General features: G+C 46.0%; 3 protein-coding genes across 4 annotated transcripts in view; 1 reads left to right on the forward strand and 2 right to left on the reverse strand.

Moving 5' to 3' along the window:
- Window positions 1-7,078, reverse strand: part of LOC311322813 (exopolyphosphatase PRUNE1-like) — a gene marked incomplete at its 3' end in the record, with an annotated part of 15,944 nt that extends 8,866 nt beyond the window's left edge. Inside the window, exon 1 of the mRNA XM_084454931.1 lies at window positions 6,991-7,078. Within this exon, the coding sequence (XP_084311057.1) occupies window positions 6,991-7,029 (39 nt within the window). The 5' untranslated portion in view covers window positions 7,030-7,078. The remainder of the gene's footprint in view (window positions 1-6,990) is intronic.
- A 317-nt stretch (window positions 7,079-7,395) lies between these two features.
- mindy1 (MINDY lysine 48 deubiquitinase 1) lies at window positions 7,396-20,340 on the forward strand. Of its 2 annotated transcripts, XM_084455638.1 has the most exons (10): window positions 7,396-7,554; window positions 8,014-9,849; window positions 10,186-10,243; window positions 10,582-10,646; window positions 10,923-11,081; window positions 13,432-13,534; window positions 15,438-15,580; window positions 15,815-16,021; window positions 16,931-17,086; window positions 18,909-20,340. In XM_084455638.1, the coding sequence occupies exons 2-10, from the start codon at window positions 8,989-8,991 to the stop codon at window positions 18,978-18,980; spliced, it is 1,824 nt and encodes a 607-aa protein (XP_084311764.1). In that variant the 5' UTR covers window positions 7,396-7,554; window positions 8,014-8,988; the 3' UTR covers window positions 18,981-20,340. The 2 variants fall into 2 exon arrangements, with proteins under 2 accessions (XP_084311764.1, XP_084311763.1); XM_084455637.1 differs by lacking the exon at window positions 18,909-20,340 and having other exon boundaries at window positions 16,931-17,288.
- A 457-nt stretch (window positions 20,341-20,797) lies between these two features.
- Window positions 20,798-22,500, reverse strand: part of LOC311323126 (phosphatidylinositol 4-kinase beta) — a 9,760-nt gene continuing 8,057 nt past the window's right edge. The window contains exon 10 of the mRNA XM_084455288.1: window positions 20,798-22,500. This exon is cut by the window's right edge and continues 993 nt beyond it. The gene's annotated coding sequence lies outside the window, so the exon portion shown is untranslated.

Here is a 22,500-nt window from a genome sequence, read left to right on the forward strand (position 1 = left end):
AATGCTCTCTGGCCTGCCGAGAACAAGATACATCCTCTATATCCACTATACTACAATAACAGCTGAAGTAATAGTACACTACACTACAACACTCTGAAAGGCCGAAGCATACTAAATATAGTACAATACCACCGGTATAATACTATACTACAATACTGTAACAACTGGAGTATACAATACTACAATACTCTGACACACTGGACGGCTGGAGTATAATACTTGAACAGTTGGAGCATACTGCTGCACTCTTCTGCAGTATAGCCATGCAAGGACAAGGACGGAGATAAAAACAAGCCCGAAATAGCCTGACTGAGAGAACAGGGGGCTGGCGGGGCGTTGAGGGATGGAGGAGTCACTGGACGGGAGGATGAATGTGGGACATGGAGGACAAGAGAGAGAGAGAGAGAGAGAGAGGTTTCTATCAAACGCCCTTGGAGAGGAGGGGAACTGTGAGCTCTCTCTTGCTGTATGACCAGTATTGGGTCAACACCCTCGCTCCATTCAAGACAGTGCTGCTCCCCCTGCAGTGTTAAAGTGGGCGGTTGTAGCTCAGTTGGTAGAGCGGGTCGTTCAGTGAACGAAGGGTCAGTGGTTCGAATCCCAGCTCCGACTGTCGACATGTCGAAGTGTCCTTGAGCAAGACACCTAACCCCAAATTGCTACCACCATTGGTGTATGAATGTGTGTGTGAATGGGTGAATGAGAGGCCATTGTAAAGCGCTTTGAGTGCCGCTAAGGTGGAAAAGCACTATATAAGTGCAGTCCATTTACCATTTAATGAGCAGCCCAGGCTGACAGAATGATCCTGGCCTTAAGGAGGATCATAGAGGAGGTGAAAAGGAACAACCTACTGTAACAGCAGTCCTGTGTTTTATTGATTTCAAAAAAGCATTTGATTCAATACACAGAGGCGTGATGGTGAAAATCCTTAAGGCCTACATGGTCCCTCTTAACCTACTCTGGGCCATAGAGGCCAGGTACAGCCAGAGTGGTAACCCTGGATGGCAACAGTGAGGAGTTCAACATCCTAACAGGGGTGCTACAGGGGGACACTCTTGCCCCCTTTCTCTTCATTGTCGCCCTGGACTACGTGCTTAGGAAAGCCATCAGTGGGCAGGAGCAGGAGCTTGGCTTCATAATAACACCTAGGAAGTCTAGAAGAAACTCTGCTGTAGTCCTGGCAGACCTGGACTACGCAGATGACATCTGTCTGATGTCCAACCGTGTGGAGCAGGCACAGGAGCTCTTGAACAGAGTAGAGGCAGAATGTGCCAGGGTTGGCCTCAGGTTGAATGCAAAGAAGACTGAGGCAATCACTTTCAACACCCCGCTGGACCACCCACCTCTCAAGACAGAAGGGGGCAATGCTCTGGCAGAAGTTAGCGACTTCAAATACCTGGGTTCCTAGGTCAAGTCATCAGAACAGGACCTTAAGGTGAGAAAAGCGCTGGCATGGAGGGCCCTGAATGGCATGAATAGTGTGTGGAACTCCAATCTCCCTCGACACATCAAACTGAGCTTCTTCCATGCGACCGTGGAGTCAGTCCTCCTATAGGGCTGTGAAACTTGGACCCTGAAGCCTACCATGCAGAAGTCTCTGGATGGGTGCTACACCAGAATGCTGCGTGTGGTACTAAATATCAACCAGAACGAGCATGTTACCAACAAGCATCTGTATGGGGGGCTACCAAAGCTGAGTGAGAAACTGGCCTTGAGTAAACTGGACAACCGCAATCACGGATAAACGGTAGGCGACTGTGGCAACTCGTTAAGTCGACCCAGCTGGTCCAATCTAGCTATGAGCGCGTTCACGGTAAAAGGGGAGGTATTTGCTCAAAATTACCAATCGCATACCTTATGGCGCGTTCTATGGGAGTACATCGATCTGGTACGAGTTCACGGGTGGGAAGTTACGGGTTTGACTGCCATTCCAGTGCATTTTTACGTGTAGAAGGTCGGAAAAACACGAGTTACGGGTTGCCTGGAATGCGCCACGCCCCCCTAATTAGCGTATAAGGAGCGAGCAAACAAAGAATAAATAAATGTGGAAATAAATGTGGAAAAGAATGTGAAAATAAATACATAAATAAATAAATGAATATGGAAATAAATGCAAGAAATAATTAATCAAACAATAAATAAATATAGAATTTTATACATTTAAATCAAATTTTATGTATTTATTTACACATTACTGCATTAATTTATTCATTCATTTAATTATTTTTGTGCATATTTATTCATTTATTTATTGGTCATTTGTTGAGTCATTTATTTATGTATTTATTTTTAATTTTGACAGGTTTGGTCCTCCATACCTTGTTGTCGGAAATGAAAAACAAAGAATAGATGTGTTACCATATCTAGACTCCATGGGTCTGAAGCCCAAAGACCACATCAGAAATCTTGGAGTTATCTTTGATAGTGATCTAAGTTTCAATAATCACATCAGCAATGTATGTAAAACAGCATATTATCACCTCAGAAATACCTTGAAGGTCCGTGATATTATCTCCATTGCCGACTGAGAAAAACTCATACACGCTTTTGTATCTAGCAGACTTGATTACTGTAATGCACTTTTACCCGGTCTACCCAAGAAATCCATTAAAAACCTGCAGCGAGTTCAAAATGCTGCTGTGCTGCTAGAATCCTAACGCGCACTAAAATGAGAGAACATATCACACATGCACTCCAATCCCTTCACTGGTTACCTGTAACTTTTAGAATTGATTTTAAGATTATTTTATTAGTTTTTAAATGTCTTCATGGTCTTGCCCCACTTTACCTCAGTGACATGATTGTGAGATATACTCCGGCTAGGCCACTTAGATCATCCGACAGCAATTTGCTGGTCATTCCGAAAACACGGATGACAAGTGGAGACTCAGCTTTTAGTTCCTATGGCCCTAAACTTTGGAATTCACTCCCAGATAACATTAGAGCCATTGACAGTGTCAGTAGTTTGAAAAAGAAACTCAAAACACATATTTTTACTGTTGCTTTTATTTAGGGTGACTGTTTTTAGAGAGTCCCTGGTTTTGTGGTTCCATATGCATGTTCTATTTTATTACTATTATATTTTTTATTTTATTTATATTATTTTGTTATGTGTATATGTATATAGGTATTTATGTGTGTGTATAAATGTTTTATATGTTCTGTGAAGCACTTTGTAAAACTCTTGTTTGAAACAGTGTTATTATTATTATTATTATTTTCCTAGATTCCGCCTTCGTGTGAGCTGGAGACGGCAATCTCGTTTTGATAACGATGATGCACATTTGGCTGTTGTATAGTTAAATTATAACACATAATTTTAGTGGTAGTAGTAGTAGTAATATACTGTGGTAGTAATGCAGTAGCATTGCATTAGTGATACAGTATCAATGTAGCAGTAATGCAGTATTAATGTAGTAGTAATGCAGTAGTATTGTAGCAGTAATGCAGTAGTATTGTGATAGTAATTCAGTATTAATGTAGTAGTAATGCAGTAGTATTGTAGTAGTTATGCAGTATTAATGTAGTAGTAATGCAGTAGTATTGTAGTAGTAATGCCTTATTAATGTAGTAGTATTGCAGTAGTATTGTAGTAGTAATGCAGTAGTCGACACAAACATACAACGTTCACATCCACAGTGACTCCTCAGGGGTCTATGGCCAGGAAGGTAATAATGATATTAAATATTATTATTATTAGATTAGATTAGATTAGCAACTACTATCGTCTAAAGCAGACCCTGTAAAACCAGAAACCACACTTATAAACCCTGGGCTTTAAACAGACCTCAACAGAGCTACCCTAGAGCCTCTATGGAGCCTGGCAGGCAACATCCACAGAGATCTTATTGATCCTGACAGGCAGCCTGCATCTGCTCTCTTCACCAAGGTTGCTCTATGTTGCCTGTCAGCCCTCCAGGCATAGTGACAGGGAGGGGACAGACAGACAGACAGACAGACAGGGAGGGGAGAGACAGAGAGAAAAGGAGAGGACAGACAGACAGACAGACAGACAGACAGACAGACAGACAGACAGACAGACGGGAGACAGAGAGACAGGGGTGGACAGAGCCAGGCTGTTAAACCCCAGGAATCTGGAAGTCAAGACTTCTGTCTAGAGAGCTGCCTGCCTGCCTGCTGTCTGTCTGTCCGCCTGCTCAGTGTGTGTGTGTGTGTGTGTGTGTGTGTGTGTGTGTGTGTATGTGTGTGTGTGCGCGTGTGTGTGTGCACATGTCTGTCTGTCTGCCTCATGGACAATGACCCAGGGCCAGGGGGCCAGGGTTAGGGCCAGGGGACCAGGGTTAGGGCCAGGGTTAGGGGGCCAGAACTGCCCTTCAGTGGACAGAATAGAACAGAATCAAATAGAACATGGCAGATTAGAACAGAATCAAATAGAACATGGCAGAATAGAACAGATGTACAAATGTCCTGAAAATGTCAAGAGCTTTGTAAGAGGATGTCTTGTTGTGAGTCTTGTTGTGTAGTAGTAATGCAGTAGTATTGTAGTAGTTATGCAGTATTAATGTAGTAGTAATGCAGTAGTATTGTAGTAGTAATGCCTTATTAATGTAGTAGTATTGCAGTAGTATTGTAGTAGTAATGCAGTAGCCGACACAAACATACAACGTTCACATCCACAGTGACTCCTCAGGGGTCTATGGCCAGGAAGGTAATAATGATATTTAATATTCTTATTATTAGATTAGATTAGATTAGCAACTACTATCGTCTAAAGCAGACCCTGTAAAACCAGAAACCACACTTATAAACCCTGGGCTTTAAACAGACCTCCACAGAGCTACCCTAGAGCCTCTATGGAGCCTGGCAGGCAACATCCACAGAGATCTTATTGATCCTGACAGGCAGCCTGCATCTGCTCTCTTCACCAAGGTTGCTCTATGTTGCCTGTCAGCCCTCCAGGCATAGTGACAGGGAGGGGACAGACAGACAGACAGACAGACAGACAGACAGACAGACAGACAGACAGACAGACAGAGAGACAGACAGACAGACAGACAGACAGACAGACAGACAGACAGACAGACAGACAGACAGACAGACGGGAGACAGAGAGACAGGGGTGGACAGAGCCAGGCTGTTAAACCACAGGAATCTGGAAGTCAAGACTTCTGTCTAGAGAGCTGCCTGCCTGCCTGCTGTCTGTCTGTCCGCCTGCTCAGTGTGTGTGTGTGTGTGTGTGTGTGTGTGTGTGTGCGTGTGTGTGTGTGTGTGCACATGTCTGTCTGTCTGCCTCATGGACAATGGGGACCAGGGGACCAGGGTTAGGGCCAGGGTTAGGGGGCCAGAACTGCCCTTCAGTGGACAGAATAGAACAGAATCAAATAGAACATGGCAGATTAGAACAGAATCAAATAGAACATGGCAGATTAGAACAGAATCAAATAGAACATGGCAGAATAGAACAGATGTACACTCCTGAAAATGTCAAGAGCTTTGTAAGAGGATGTCTTGTTGTGAGTCTTGTTGTGTGTCTTGTTGTGTGTCTTTGGATAAAAGCGTCAGCTGAATGACTGTAATGTAATGTCTTGCTGTGTGTCTTGTTGTGTCTTGCTGTGTCTTGTTGTGTGTCTTGTTGTGTGGTTGTGTGTCTTGTTTTGTGGTTGTGTGTCTTGATGTGTCTTGTTGTGTGTCTTGTGTCTTGTTGTGTGGTTGTGTGCCTTTTTGTGTGGTTGTGTGTCTTGTGTCTTGCTGTGTCTTGTTGTGTCTTGTTGTGTGGTTGTGTGTCCTGTTGTGTGGTTGTGTTTCCTGTTGTGTGGTTGTGTGTCTTGTTGTGTGGTTGTGTCTTGTTGTGTGGTTGTGTGTCCTGTTGTGTGGTTGTGTGTGTTGATGTGTAGTTGTGTGTCTTGTTGTGTGGTTGTGTGTCCTGTTGTGTGGTTGTGTGTCTTGTTGTGTGGTTGTGTGTCCTGTTGTGTGGTTGTGTGTCTTGTTGTGTGGTTGTGTGTCCTGTTGTGTGGTTGCGTGTCCTGTTGTGTGGTTGTGTGTCTTGTTGTGTGGTTGTGTGTCCTGTTGTGTCTTGTTGTGTGTCTTGTTGTATGGTTGTGTGTCCTGTTGTGTGGTTGTGTGTCTTGTTGTGTGTACCAGTAGCTCCCCCTTTCTCAGCTCTGACAGGTCCTGACCAGTCATGTGACATCATCACCACCCCAGGTCCTGGCCTGGTCACATGACCCTGGCGTTAGAGCAGCTGTGAAGAAATATGCAGACTAGTATTCAGCCCAGAGTTACACAATGTGCTGATGTTGGAACGGAGTCAGTGTTTGATTTAGTTTAGTTAGTTTAAAAAAGGACAGTTTGCACTGAGAAAATACACAGTACATAATATCAGGCACACATATGCGCACACACATGCACACACACAAACACACACACACACATTTTCTGCCTTTGCCCTGTAAACACCCCCTCAAGGTTTTATAACAGGTTTTATAATCTGTCCCATGTCTCCATCCTGAGCTGCACCCAGAAGGCTGCACTTCCTTACTTACCAGCCCTGATATTGGTCTGTGGTGTGGGCTCTGCTTCTGAATCCCTCCATCCCTCCCATCCATCCATCTATGCATCCATCTGTCATCTCTCCATCCATCCATCCCTCCATCTCTCCATCCATCCATCCATCCATCCATCCATCCATCTAAGCATCCTCATGCCTTGGTTCTGTTGTGACAGTGAACTTCTTTATCAACATGGATGCAGCATGCAGCACAGGTGCAAAAATATGTTTTTTGTGTGTGTTTGTTTGCTTGTTTGTTTTTACAAAGACTGACATCCAAAACAGTTTATTCATTGGATCGTAAAACTGCAAGTCTGACATGAGCGGCCGTGTCCTCGCAGCTAGCAGCGCGGGACAGGCAGCAGCCCACGCGCGGTGCTACTACTGTACACACAACTACACCCGGCGAAAGAGTGACACAAGCATCCCTGTAGTACAATACCACCAGACTCATCTCCTACCACCAGACTCATATCTCCTACCTTCACTGCGGCGCTGCAGCTACGAAGAAAGCCGTCCATGTTCGCCAGCAGAGCACGGCCGATATCCTGTCCTCTGCAGTAAGTTGACAGATAGCTGGCGGGTTAGAGAGAGAGAGAGAGAGAGAGAGAGAGAGAGAGAGAGAGAGAGAAGAGAGAAGAGAGAGAGAGCAGGGGGGGGGCTCTGGTCTGTTGGTGTAGTGTGTTGTTGCAGCTCTCACGTGTGAGAGGTGGGCGTGTTTACATCGGTAAATATTCCTCTAGGGTCGTACTGTACCGTTGCGATCCATCGGATGGGTGTAAGTAGCTGCGCGGCTCAGCGTGCGCGTGTCGGTTGGACGTGGTGACGTCATTGTTTACAGCCTGTTAGCGGAAGTGGACAATGTAAATAGCCTGGTCATCTGTTCATCTGTCTGTCTAGCAGCGGGGTTACACAACCTGGACTATAGTTGGTCTGAATACTATTTAATGTAATTTTCTCTTGATCGATAAACACTTGTTAACATCAAGTCGAATTTCGGACCAAGTGAGATATTTGCGTGGTCGTCAGCTGACTTCATGCTTGTGGTGAGTTGTTTTCTTTCCAGCAGTTCAGCAGCTAGCAGGTTAGCTTAGCTTGGCTAGCTAGAGCTGCCATCATCACGCTTCTCCAGGGGAGCTGCCGTCGGGTTAGCACGGTGTTGGCAGCACGGCGATATCGCCAGCCCGCCTGTTATGCTCATGTCAGTTTTGGCGTTGTAATATTAGGCAGCTATTCAAATGCGTTCTCCATCACCGCTGTCTTATGTTTTAGCTGTTGTAAATAGCTACTAACTAACACGTTTACCGTAGCGGTCTGTCACCAGCTGGCTAGCGAGTAGCTAAGCAAGCGAGTTCATATTTAACGTTATCTCAAATCAGGTGAATTTGAAACTCAAACAGAGCACTTGGATCGTAACCACCAACTATGATTATACTGGAACGAATAAATTACTGTTTTAATAGCATAGCTAAGTTAGCTGATGTCATTGTGCAATTGTCTTGCAGGTTTGGTGTCCAGGAATATGGTCACCCGAGAAGTGCACCCTCTCTAAGCTAGCTAAATAGGACGGTCAGCCTGAAGACCAGCGACATCCTGAAAAGCTACCTAGCTTAGTCACCAGCCCTGTCACGAGGCTGGAGGGGAACAAGCCTGACTAAAGCACTGCTGGTGTCACCTGCCCTAAAAACAAAACACACCCATTCTCACAACTCTCCAACCTGCTGTCTCTTTGAGGAGAAAGACACACGTTAGTTGGTTATCTGGACAGTAAAGTCTTGTAGGTTTAAACCTGTTATATTCAGTTACTCCAGTCACTCTCAGTTGTAGCTCAGTTTGATCTGGTATGCCGATGTTTTTGCTGCCCAAAACTATTCAACCATATTTATCTTACTGGAAGCTTTAACTGTATCTCACATATTTATCTGGCAGGAAGCTTTAACTGTATCTCACATATTTATCTGACAGGAAGCTTTATACTGTAACATGCACAGAGGCAGGGCTGGAAATTACTTGTAAAATAGTTGTTGTTTTGGTGTTACTACTTGTTTTGGTTAATCTTGATGTTTTGCATTAAGATTTCTGGAGTATATATTTTCTGTAGTTTGTTGAGTTTTGTACTTTTTTTATTGTGTGAAGCTGAACCCAGCGGGTCGAGTCGAGGCTGTTATCAGAAAACCCAAACTTGAACTGGGAGCGAATGTAACGTGACATTAGATTAGAAGCTGCTGCTGCTGGCTGATGTGAAGGGAGACAGAGAAGCCAACCGCAGATCCTCCTGTAACCGTCTGTCTGTCTGCTGCGAGGAAATGCTGTTCACTCAGGAATGAGCCTCCCTCTCAAACAAATCACTGCCAACTTAGAAACACCTAAACACACTAGCCTCATGTAAAGGGCTGTCTACGTCTGAAGTCTCAATCACCCTCAGCGGTCCCTCAAGCCAACTTGGCCTTACTTTTTAAATCTTAAGTGCTACAGTCAAGATGGCCGCCGCCGATGGCGAGCAGGTGGGTGGGGATCTACTGAGCATGTGCAGAGAGGACCTGGCCCTGTCTGCCAAAGACGTAACTCTCGCACCAGCGGTCTCCATGGCAGCGGGGGACAACCCCCCCAAAGTGGAGCCTGAGGCCTCCCCCAAGCCCGCCCCCGCTACCGACACCCCCGCCATGGACGCAGAGGCCTCGGACACACCCAGGGAAACTACAACCCCCACACCCGCCGTGGGAACTACAACCCCCACACCCAGGGAAACTACAACCCCCACACCCGCCGTAGGAACTACAACCCCCACACCCACCGGGTCTGAGAACAACGGCAGCCCGGGGGCCTCAGCTTCCAGCCCTCCATCCGCAGCCCAGCCAGAGGTCCAGGCAGAAGTCCAGACGGAGGGGGAGCTGTCGGAGGAGCTCTCCCAGTTCCAGACCACCTTGGGGGGCTCGGAGGACCAGGGCCAGTCCTCGGACTCGGCCTCCTTCTCCATCCCCAGCCTGGAGCTGTCGGACGGCGCGACAGGGAACTCCCTGGACGAGGCGCCGTCCTCCTCCTACTCCGCCCTGGGGGCCAAGGGCCGCTCCCCCTCAGCCGACCTCCCCTGCCTGGGGGAGGAGGCCCTGGCCGCCGGGGGCGGGGCTGGAGGCGGGGCCGCTGCTCCTGCCGCTGCTGTGGTTTCTCCTCCGGCCACAGGGGGCGCTGCCGCCGCCCCGGAGCCCGAGCCCGCCACGCCGGCGTACTACTTTGTGAAGTGGATCACATGGAAGGAGAAGAAGACGCCCATCATCACACAAAGCGAGAATGGACCCTGTCCCCTGCTGGCCATCATGAACACCCTGTTCCTCCGGTGGAAGGTGCGTTCTTCTGAGTACCTCACAGCCAAACACTCGTCTGAGTAGCAGCGATTACTAGCTCCTCTCTCCAGGAGGGCTTCTGCTAGAGTAGGAAACAGACCCAGGGCCCAGTCCCAAACCAACCACTAGGTCCTAGGCGTTACCTTGTGTGCCTCATCAATGGGTCTGTTCCATATCCATTCGGCAAGGCCTTGGGCTAAGGGGTTGACTGGTGATGGGGTAATCATTCCGGTTCGAGTTTAGAAATGAATCAACATCACTCTGGGCTCTGAGTCATGTTCTCTCTAGAAAGAAAACGTGTGTCTGGATCACGTGTGCTCTGTGGTCTCTCCCCAGGCCAAGCTACCTGCCCAGACAGAAGTAATCACCACAGAGGATCTGATGGCTCACCTGGGTGAGACAACTGGGCCATCTTTACTCTGAAGAGAAGGAATGTCTGTACACTGTATATAGTACTGTAGCTCCCACAAATAACATCTAGGGCCATCTTTGGAGTACAGGAAGACAGCTCAGTACGGTGGTTAAACCTGGGGTCATCACACCCAGAGAAAACTGCTCCGCTCACATGAACATATGCTGACCTGATTATCATGCAGTCACTAGTCACCTCTGTCTAGTCTGCAGCTATGGAGACATACAGTATAGCCCACACTCCTAGTTGGTTATTATCTGAGTGAGGACTCATGTTCTCTTTCTGTGTGTGTGTGTGTGTTGGTGTTCCCTCTGCCACAGGAGAGTGTGTATTGTCCATTAAGCCCAGGGAGAAGGCTGAAGGCATGGAGCTCAACTTCCAGCAGGTATGTGGGATGTAAACACGCTGTCAGCCTGCTAATGTTACTGTAACCCTTCCAGGGGGAGGGAGGGAGATGGGAAGGGGAATGGGGAGGTATAAATTACATTATTAACCCTCCCCTTCCCCTAGACATGGAACCTGGTACCTCAAGATTAACAAGGACCCTTTTTTAGCCACTTATCCTAGTGGTAAAGTATTTTAATCCTGTAACAACCTGTGTGTGTGCGTGCGTGCGCGCATGTGTGTGCGTGCTCGAACATGTGTGTGTGTGTGTTTCTAGAACATGAGTGATGCCATGGCTGTCCTGCCCAAGCTGTCTACAGGTCTGGACGTCAACGTGCGCTTCACCGGTGTGTCAGACTTCGAGTACACCCCAGAATGCATTGTGTTTGACCTGCTGAACATTCCTCTGTACCATGGCTGGCTGGTGGACCCACAGGTAGGGGCTTTCACAGTAAAAGTCCTCCTGAAAGTGTTGTCCTTTTCAAAGTCTTGTAGTCCTTTCATATTAAAAGTCCTTCTCAAAGTCTTCCAGACCTTTCACAGTAAAAGTCTTTCTAAAAGTAGTTCAGTCCTTTAACAGTAAAAGTCCTTCTCAAAGTCTTCCAGTCATTTCACAGTAAAAGTCCTTCTTAGTCTTCTAGTCATTTCACAGTAAAAGTCAAGATTAAAGATTCCTTTTATTTGTCACATGTATGGTGTACAGTCACAGTGAAATGTTGCTACCGACTACAAGATTATGCTCAATACATAGCCCTTTTCCACCAGAAGGACAATATCGCGTGCGTGGTCTATAGATTGGCTGTTAACAACTGTACTTTACTCCATGATAAGAGTGGTAATCGACCGCTTCAGCTATGTGTAAATGTGCGCCAGGAAGGCTCCCAAGTGTGAATCTCTCTATGCTAAGTGCCACCACCAGCCATCCAACTGACTTTATACAAATTATAATTGACAATCCCTAAAACAATAGTGTGATGACGACCTACTATATTTATAATGAAGTAGACTACGCAAGCCACTTTTGTGACACACCACCTAAACAATTTTACACATGCCTATATCTCCAAGCTGCTGACATATAACGGTTCCGCTCAAAACTGGTCGAAACGCGGGCCTGTTCCCTAGATAGAACCAAGGTTCCAAGAATTCTGAACCGAACCTGTTCACGAACCAGAGTTACTTTGGTGGAAAAGGGCTAACAGATAAACTCCAACACTCAGTATTCATACTTCTCAAAGTCTTCCAGTCCTTTCACAGTAAAAGTCAGTAAAGGTCACTATCCTTCACTCCGCTGGACAGTAGGACCAGCACAGTGTAGGTCAGATTGAAGTCGATATTGAGTCGATTTATATAGCACTACTCATACAAACAAATGTAGCACACAGTGCTTTACAGAAAAATTAACAGTTACAAGTTCGATTTACGGCACATTTTGTAAAAAAAAATATATATATATATCTTGATGGACGTTTGAGAGAACTTTTATACTCCGGGAGCAAAGACACCATGGTCTTCGGCTAAAAAAGAGTCAGACAAAAGAAGATAACGTACACAAATAAATATTGGACTGGCTTTTACCATCTGGAGAGAGGTTGGAGTTACTTTGGGCATCAAAAGCGACTTGGATCTCGCCTTTCTCCTCCTCGACGCGTAAGTAGCTAAATTCAGGTTCATAAGCAACGTTAGCCAGCCTAGTCCCCCTAAAATGTTAGCTACCATGTATTTCTGTATTATACCGACTAACATGGTGTAGGCATACACTAACATACATGGATACAGTTCCAGCAAGCTAACTAGATACCAAACGTTTTCTCCCACTCAGGCGAGTGGTCAGTCTTAATGTAATCGGCTGATTTAGCCATGTGTTTGTGTAACGTTAGCCATGTATTTAGCTGATAAATCAGGAACAATGGGTAATTGATCGATGTCGGACCTGTTTTTCAATCGTAGTTGCAATGCTGGGCCCATTGTAGTCATGATAGGAAGCCTGTTTCAAGCTGTTTTCCTTTTTACAGCTACAGAGAGGGCCCTTCCTATTTCAACTGACTAGTGAATATGCGGCTGGGGGGGTGGGGGTGTGAGGGTGCATATCCATATATGGAGTGAAAACGCCCACTTGTTTATGTCTGATACGCTGCGCCACTGCCCCATCTAGTGGCCCAAAAAAATCGAACTGAGCGCCTTTAAGATAGTAGATAAAAATAAATAGTAGAAAAAAAATAAGAGAATAAAATAGGACAGATCATATACAGGTATGGTAAAAGAGAATAGAAAGTAAGTAAAAAAAATAAAATAAATGTTAGTGAGTATAATAAAAAGTATATTGGTAAAACAACATGATGAAAGCAAGATTAAAAAGAAGAAAAGGTTGTAAGGTTATAAATGTTTGTAAACTAGGAGCCTCTAAGTTCTGTAGCTGTAGTATGTTCAGTATGTTTCTAACGTGTGGTCTCTCCTCAGAGATGTTCAGTATGTTTCTAACGTGTGGTCTCTCCAGAAATGTTCAGTATATTTCTAATGTGTGGTCTGTCCTCAGAGCTCAGAGATATTCAGTAGATATTCAGTATATTTCTAACATGAGGTCTCTCCTCAGAGCTCAGATATATTCAGTATGTTTCTAACGTGTGGTCTCTCCTCAGAGCCCAGAGATATTCGGTATGTTTCTAACGTGTGGTGTCTCAGAGCCCAGAGATATTCAGCATGTTTCTGTGTGGTCTCTCCTGTGGTCTCTCAGAACTCAGAGATATTCAGCATGTTTCTGTGTGGTCTCTCCTGTGGTCTCTCAGAGCCCAGAGATGGCGTCGGCCGTGGGGAAGCTGAGCTACAACCAGCTGGTGGAGAAGATCATCGACTACAAGCACTCAGCAGACTGTAGCCTCGTCAGCGAAGGTGACCCCCGACCCCGACCCTAACTACCCTTTAACTCTGACTAAAAACACTCAGCTCACCTTCCACTCATCTTCTTGTTTATATTTTTAGTGAAGCTTAACATGATCCATACAAGCAATGTGGTCATTTTCATAGGCTTTTAAAGCCTTTTCTATCCTAGCCATCTGTAATACTCGGTTCTTAAACATAATAAAGTTACAATACAAATTTCACAAGCATATGAGGACTGATTAAGTAAATAATAAAAGATAGAAATTAATATAACTAAAAAGCTAGAACTAGAGAGTTGTGGTGTACCTCCATGATACTCAAGAATAAGAAAAAACTAAATAAAAAAGACAGATATTTACATTAAACTGGCGCGAGCGTGTACACAACAATATGTCGGGCTCTCTGGGTTCATGGCAGGGCTAGTAGGCTACTGGTTAGTTAGTAACCAGTAACGGCTAGTTCACGTTAACGAGAGGCTACTGTACATTGATGTTAGAACAGAAAAGGTAGACGATCGTGGAATAGACTAAACAAATGTGGACAAAATATAATACAACAGTAGAGCTAATAGATACAAAATAAAGGGTTGCTGGATAAGGAAATGGGTTGAGTGACAAGAGCCGTTGTTATGGAAACGGTAAACATTCTCCACTCGTTGCTTTGGTGTGAATAGTTCAGTTTTAGAATGTTGCAAAGCACAGTTTTGGGTTACTGTTGCAGGTGGCTGCAAGTTGCAACCAGTCTCATAGCAAATCTTGTATGTGAACTGGGCTATAGAATCCTAGATAAACGTCCTCCATTAGAACCAACCTGTTCTTAGAATCCTAGATAAACCTCCGCCATAGGAACCAACCTGTTCTTAAAATCCTAGATAAACCTCCGCCATAGGAACCAACCCTTTCCAAAGGCAGGGTGCCCAAATACAGGATCTCCAGTTGAAATTGGATGTCCACTTTGAGTGCTTTTTGCAAAACCTCATGTACCTCCTTCCAGAAATAGATTAGTAATGGGCACAACGACAACATATAGAACGTTTCTCCTCAGATAACCCACATCTTCTCCAGCAACTGGAAGAACTGCTGTCATGATTCTTTTGAGCTGGAGTAATGAAGAACCTAATGAGCTCTCCATAAAACTGAACTTAAGTTCTCCATTGTGGCTCACATTCGTTTTCCCATTCTTCTTCTTCTGATATACAACGTTTCCTCCCTTCACATTTTTGTTTTACATACAATGAGTTATATTTTTGTTGTTGTTGACACCTATAAAGTGTTGATGGTTTTCTGGTTGGATTTGAAAACATAGGCCTCTATGAAGACTTTTAATAGAATATAATCAAAGTACCTTTGTTTATTTGCCTTCACTAATTGCTCAATATAATGCCGAACTTGAAGAAATCTTTAAAAATCATTATTATTTAAATCATGCATCTTCAGATTTTGAAAGCTGTTCTCTGACCCCTGCTGGAGAAAACCACTCACATTCTGACCCCATGACCTTTCACCTCTTAACCCCGTGAGATTTGTATGGTCAATTCGCCTTATTCACCTGGCAGCCAGACTCTGATTGTTTTTCACTGCCGTTGTTTTCGCGTTTGGAAATGCATGGAGGTGAATGAGCCATAGTTAGCCGTCAGCTGCATTCACTCCCATGTATTTCCAAACGCGAAAACAACGGCAGTGAAAAACAATGAGTCTGGTAATGATGAGTTTGTAACCCCGATAGTGTATTCAGCCTTATTTTGACTATTTTGGTTCTTGAAGTGGTGTTTTTACAGTGAATTTTTAACATTGAAGGCAACGGGCACTTCCGCATCCGCACCCCTAATTACGTCAGACTGACCATTATGGCAGCTGAGGTGAATAAGGCGAATACTACTGAAAGCCCTCTATTTGGTGCGCCCTCTATCCAGGCCTGGTAGCGGAGCAGTTCCTGGAGTCCACGGCCACCCAGCTGTCCTATCACGGCCTGTGTGAGCTCAACACCACCGCCGCGGAGGGAGAGATCTCCGTCTTCTTCAGGAACAACCACTTCAGCACCATGATCAAGCACAAGGTGTGTGTGTGTGTGTGTGCTTCGCTATTGTGTGTTGTGATTGTATGTTTGTGTAAGTCGCAATTGTGTGTTTGTGTGTGTGTGTGCTTATGCGTGTGCGTGTGTTTATGCGTGCGTGTGTGTGCGCGTGTGTTTATGCGTGCGTGTGTGTTTATGCGTGTGTGTGCGCGTGTGTGTTTATGCGTGTGTGTGTGTGTGTGTTTATGCGTGTGTGTGTAACCTCTGACCCTCCAGGGCCACCTGTACCTGCTGGTGACGGACCAGGGCTTCCTTCGGGAGGAGGGTCTGGTGTGGGAGAGCCTGCACAACGTGGAGGGGGACGGGAACTTCTGTGACTCGGACTTCCGCCTGTGCCACCCTCCCCAGAGGGCGCTGCCCGCGCTGGGCGCCCCCGACACCAGCCAGCCCACGGCCCAGCAGCAGCAGAGGCAGATCGACCAGGTCAGACCACGCCCCCTAACCACGCTGCTGCTTACATTACATTAGTCATTTAGCAGATGCTTTTATCCAAAGCGACTAACAATAATTGCATTTAACGTAGGAAAAGCCAATGTACTACTACTTTCTAGAGCTCACAAGTGCATCTCCTTTCTAAAACAAGTGACTAAGATCATAATCTAGTGCTGAAGGCAAAGTGCAAGAATAGCAAACTAAAATCCAGTAGGTGCTTAAGAGGGAGGATGGTCATGTGTGTTCAGGAGGCTGCAGACGGACGCGGGGGTGTGAGCTGGTCACCAGAGACCCAGGCGGTCCGTACCGCCCCCCCCCTCCCAGCTGGTCACCAGAGACCCAGGCGGTCCGTACCGCCCCCCCCCTCCCAGCTGGTCACCAGAGACCCAGGCGATCCGTACCGCCCCCCCTCCCAGCTGGTCACCAGAGACCCAGGCAGTCCGTACCGCCCCCCTCCCAGCTGCAGTCTGTCTCCTCTGGGTCTGAACGGCCTGAGAAAGGGCCAGACGCTCATTAGCCAAAAAGAAGAGCCCAACAGTGCCTTTGAAACCCCAAAGGGAAGCCAAGAGATTGACCTGATGAGAATGGGTTCACATACAACAGCTAAAACCGTTATTAACTGTTTAGAATGTTCCACAACTTTCAACTGTCTCTCATAGACGTATAATGTGTTGGTTGGCTGCCCTTGACATCGGTCAATGATCGAGAAATAATTGACCTGTAGGATGCGCGATTGTCCAATCAGAATCAAGTGTTTCAGAGAGCGGTGTAATAAAGGCACATACAGTATCAGAGAGTGTCTGCCTCCCTCCCTCTCTCCAGGGCTGGCTCGTGGCCATGTGTCTTACATATCTGTGTGTGTGTGTGTGTGTGTGTCCGTCCGTCCGTCCGTCCGTCCAGGACTACCTGGTGGCCATGTCCCTCCAGCAGGCTCAGGGGGAGGCCCCGGGGCCCCTCAGCGACCTGGAGCTGGCCCAACAGCTGCAGGAGGAGGAGTACCAACAACAACAACAACAACAACAGCAGCAGGGTCCCTCTCAGCCACATACACAGCAGGTCAAGCACACAAGATTCCACACAAGGTTCCACACAAGGTTCCACATCAGAACAGCTCACGTCGCCCTGTTCACTATGTGTGGGACAGAGGAGAAAATCACAGCACTATGGAATGAGGTGCAAACCTGTTACGTTTCAGGGAAAATCGCAGTTTAGACCGGTAAACTGTTTTTCAACATTTTTATTTTCCCGATTTCTAAGAACCTAGCTCGATGATGTCATGGAGCCTTAATCATCATAGTGAGCGCATCTTGTGATGCGTACAGTGAAGTGATGCATTGAAACTCCATTAGGACACTCTTGAGATGGTCTAAACCAGCCTGATACAGGGTTCCCACGATCCTTAAAAAGTCTTAAAAGGCATTGAATTCATTAATCTTAAAATAAGGCCTTAAAGGAGTAGTAAAGGGAAAATTCATGTTTAGCCCTGTTTTAAGGTTACTTATGATCATATACAATTTACTACTCCTTTAATTGGTATTAAAATGTCTTAAATCAATCTTTCAAAGTCTTAAAAATGCTAAGACATGGGAAGTAGAATTTTTGTGTCACGATTTCAATTCAAAATCGAATGAGCTTTCGACTTCAAACTTCGAAATCAAAAGCAGGTTCGCAATTACTTTTTTTCTCCCCGCCCCCATGTGCCAGCTGAATCATGCCATGGGTTTAGTACCACAGCGGAGAGCTTTAACACAAGCACTGATGCATTCAGCCTGTCCTGGTGTGTGAACCTTCTTAAAGACCTCTGGTAATGGAGGTGTCCATAGCTGCCTCAGCCCTGCTTCACCAGCAGCAGCTCTCCTAACTCAGAACCAGATAATGAACATTCAGTTCCCAAACCGTAGCACTCCTTATTGTTTTGTCAGGCAAAAAAAACACACTTATATTTTCAGGGAATTCCACACATATATGAAGTACAAGTGATTCTGATCACCGATCCGACATCCATCTACTAGACGTGTTTTTTCCATTTTCAAAGAACTTTTTTTTTCCTCAAAAATCTAATCAGAATTGCTTGTATTACATACCTGTGAAAGTTCATGACAATTGGAGAAAAAAGGAAATTTGTTCTGAAAAAACGCCATTGTTTTTTCAGACGGAAAAAAAAAAGTTATCCTCTCCTCATGGAATTCCACACATGTATGGGTCCTGCTTCTAAAATGTCTTAAAATTGTTTCTAAATCCATTAATTTGGGACTTTTTTTTTGACTCTCCACTCTTTAGTGGAGCCCCCTAGAGGCTTGAGATTGACCATCTATCTTCACTAGGACAACCTCTACGCACCCGTATCTTTGGAAAAACTACAAAGTTGAGCAGAGATACCAACCCTTGGCACAGGTCTTACAGGCCATATATTTTTCCTCCTGGGGATCTCTGCTCTCTACTGAAGTGTTTTCTTCATTTTTAAATAACTTTTTTTCCCCAAAAAATTAGGGGGTGGAGCTGAATTAAATTCTTAACTACTCGGCCTAGGAAGGGGCTAGAGACACCTGGGGGGTAGATCTCTAATTTGTTCACATGCCCTCTGGCTCACTGTCAGAGTGCCACAAGCAGAGAGTCTGCGACATTTCTCACAGTATTAGTGTGCTACAGAGTTCAGTAAGTGACGCCAACAGCAGAAAAAATAAAAATGCCATGTGACTAATCCCCATATCCTCATGCAAAACCCCACTGTAAATCCACATTTTAAATCATTTAAATGAACATTAAAAATAATTCTTCCCAGGGGGCCGTGCTCCTGGGCCTCTCCCAGACGAGGTCGCATCATGAACAAAGGTTTGGTTTCTAACTCTGGTTGTTTCTTTTTTTTTTTCCCTTCCAGGTCAGAGGTCAAGTGCCAGGCCAACAGGGATCGAGAAGACGAGAGAAAGACTCAGACTGTGTCATACTATAGCCAGACCTCCCTGCCTCCTCCTCCTCCTCTCCTCCTCACCATAACCAGTCTCTGTGATCCCCTCTGGTCCCAGTCTGCCAACCCCGTACCACACACACACACACACACACACACACACACACACACACACACACACACACACCCTCTAATAGTGTGAGTTAGGCATCAGTTCCCCTGCCATCCAAGACTCCTCTCACCAAACCCTCACCTGGAGGTTGTACACAACAGGCCAGCAGGGGGCATCAGTGTTCAACTGCCCTTGTCTACATACTTGTGAAGTCCACAGTAGTAACCAGTCTGTAAGGCTGTAACCAGTCTGTAACTAGTCTAAGGTTGGCGGTCAAGCTGTAGAGGTCAGAGGTCAGTCAGGACATGGGATCTGGACCTGAGCCGGTTCTGAGGTTGACATGGCTCAGTGGAGAGACAGACAGGATCCTAGCGCCCTTCCTGCCCCGCCCTGACCCCCACCACCCAGAAGAGCAGAGCCTTGTGTGTGTCTGATCTAGCCTCGCCTGGCTTGGCCTGGTCTAGCCTGTTCTGGTCTAGCTTGGCCTGGTCTAGCCTGTTCTGGTCTAGCCTGTTCTGGTCTAGCCTGGCCTGGTCTAGCCTGTTCTGGTCTAGCCTGGTCTTGTCTGGTCTGTGGAGAGGAGCCATTCTTTCAGGGAGGAAGTTACCGTAATTACATTCCTGTCTCATACAGAGGGAGGCACACCTGCTTCGATACTTTAACCAGCGCTGCTGGGGCCTCTAGAGCTGGGGCCTCTAGTGCTGGGGCCTCTAGAGCTGGGGCCTCTAGAGCTGGGGCCTCTAGAGCTGGGGCCTCTAGAGCTGGGGCCTCTAGTGCTGGGGCCTCTAGAGCTGGGGCCTCTAGTGCTGGGGCCTGTGCTTGAATAGTGTTATGTGTGCTGGGGCCCTGGGTTGAGTGGAGACCCTCTGGAGGTGCTCAGGGGAAGCTCTGCAGGGGGCCACATAGTTAATATGCAAGAGGGAGAGAGAGAGAGAGAGAGAGCGCTGTGTGGTTGGCTGAAGGCCTCTTCTGATGGTGTCCGTTACTCGTATGGAAGGAGCCGAAGGCAGCACTGTGCACTTGAACCAGAGAGCATTTGATGGATGGTACTGACGTGTGAAGGCCAGTCCTGGTGTGTGTGTGTGTGTTTGAGGTGGCGGTTGTCATTGTTATTGAAGGACTGTAACACGATATGCAGACGCTGAGTCCTCAGTTCTCATGGACATGGGATCCAGGGACCTTTTATGAAGTACCTTTAGGGGAGGGGCTTACAGCAACACTAGACCACACCCACTTGTCAGCAAGTCTTAATTGTCACAACCTCTTATTGCTTCGTATTTAATTTGTTGTCATTAAAGGAAAATCTAAACCAACGTTCTGGTGTTTTCTGTCTGAGTTCATGTTCCTCTGGTTAGTCTGTAGATGCTCAACCAGCAGCAATAAATAGTTTGATGATGTAGCTGTTCGTCACACAGCTTCTATTGAGTCTGTAGATGCTTGACCATGAATAAAACTAAACCCAACTAGTTGCAATGAGAGTGGAGTTTATGGTTTGGCTGTAGGAGTCACTCAAAATAAAGTGTTCTGTCACCAGGATTGATACACAGCCATTATAAAAAGTGATTCTGATTAAGTTGCCATTCAAAAGAGGAACAAAATCTTTATTAAAAAAAAAACGTCAGGTTTTATTGAGTGAGTCATGCATTAGTCTGGTCCTGATAGAACGTCTCTACCATGTAGAAAAGGCTCAACATAACGTAAGGAAGGTTCTGTGACAGAAGTAACGTTATTCTCTCCATGGTAGAAAAACAAAAAAAACAAAAACGGACACTAGAACTTCCCCTTTAAGGGGCAAATACACATTCTACTGGTCTCTGGTGTCCAGGATGACGTGACCAAATATGGACAAGTACTGGAACGCTCCCCACCAATGGAGTGGCAGAGATTCAGTCTGGGGGTGGGACCAAACACAGATAAACGCACTTCTGAGTTGTGTTGGAACGCTAAGAGTTGGAATCGTAGGAGATTCCTGATGTCTGCGGTAGGAAGGACTGGGAAGGCGACAGGAGAATCTGGACATGTTGCTGATGGGATCCTGGGCGGGAACCAACAGTGCTCTGATGACACCAACCACCCTCAGGGTCAAGGGTCACGGTGGCTTTCCTCTCAGACCCTGCACACGGGCATGAGAGGCTCTGGCCAGTAGGTGGAGCTAGAAGCCTCTGAAGATGAGACCAGGGTTGGGGTCATGATAAGGGTCATGGTTGGGGTAAAGGTCATCCCAGGGCTCCCACTCAGATATGTCCTTCAAAAGGTCAGGGGTCAAACTTCCTCATAAAGCACTTCTGGGAAACATGACCTGCACGCCCTCAGCGTCACGGCAACAATTGCATTGATAAAAAAGTAGTCCCTTCTGTACCAGTCGAGGGTCAAGGGTCAGGTCACAGGAAACAGCTGCTTTACCATATAACCACCAACCGAACTCATAACCACAGACTAAAGTACATACAGCTGGACGTAGGAGAGCCTTGGGCTTCCTGTCTGCCACTAGTGGTTATACACATGGCCCTGTCGGCCAATCACACCACAGCAGCCCTGAACAGGTGACAGACGTCGCAGAGGTCATCTGGGTCGGCCGCTCCGCGAGCCATCAGGCAATACTGAACACGGCGTCACATCTGAACACGCCATCACGTCTGAACGCGCCATCATGTCTGAACACGCCATCATGTCTGAACAGGCGCAGTCACGTCTGAACACGCCATCATGTCTGAACACGCGCCATCATGTCTGAACACGCCATCATGTCTGAACACGCCATCATGTCTGAACAGGCAGTCACATCTGAACACGTGCCATCATGTCTGAACGTGCGTCATCAAGTCTAGAGACTGACAGAGAAACCGGCTTAGTAGAATTAACATGTAAAAACATGGACATATCCAGGAGTCAAGCTCATACTGTTTAAAAGTGGGAGGAGTGGTCTGTCATTCATCTGCCAGACCATCAGTCACATTGTTTTGAGCATTCGTTAAATATGCAAAATGAAGTTAACGTAACATACGTATATAGTAATAACATTAATAAGCGTCATAGTAATACATTAATATACATATTTAGTAAAGGGTTACAGACCTACATTAGTGGAACATCAATATGAGTTTTTGCATAAATCTGTTGCAACAGTTTTTGTCATGTCACCACAGGTAGTAATTTTGGTTTAACTGGGAAAACGAGAAAACAATCAAACTAATGTTTTAGAGATGAGTTGGTCTTAGTTCACAGAAAACTTCCAGTTCATTTGAAAAACGTCAACGTTCAAACCTGATCCTTAACGATACAGAACTACAGTAGTGTGTAATCACCCAGACAAACAGTCACACACAGTAGATTTCTACAGTCTTCTCTCTCTCTCCCTATTTCTCTTTTTCTCTCTCTCCCTCTCTTTCTCTCTCTCCCCCTCTCCCTCGGCTTATATTTGATCATCCCAGACTCTCCTAAATAACCCCAGGG

The sequence above is a fragment of the Borostomias antarcticus genome (assembly GCF_949987555.1).
Source record: "Borostomias antarcticus genome assembly, chromosome: 21".
Classification (NCBI taxonomy): Eukaryota; Metazoa; Chordata; class Actinopteri; order Stomiiformes; family Stomiidae; genus Borostomias; species Borostomias antarcticus.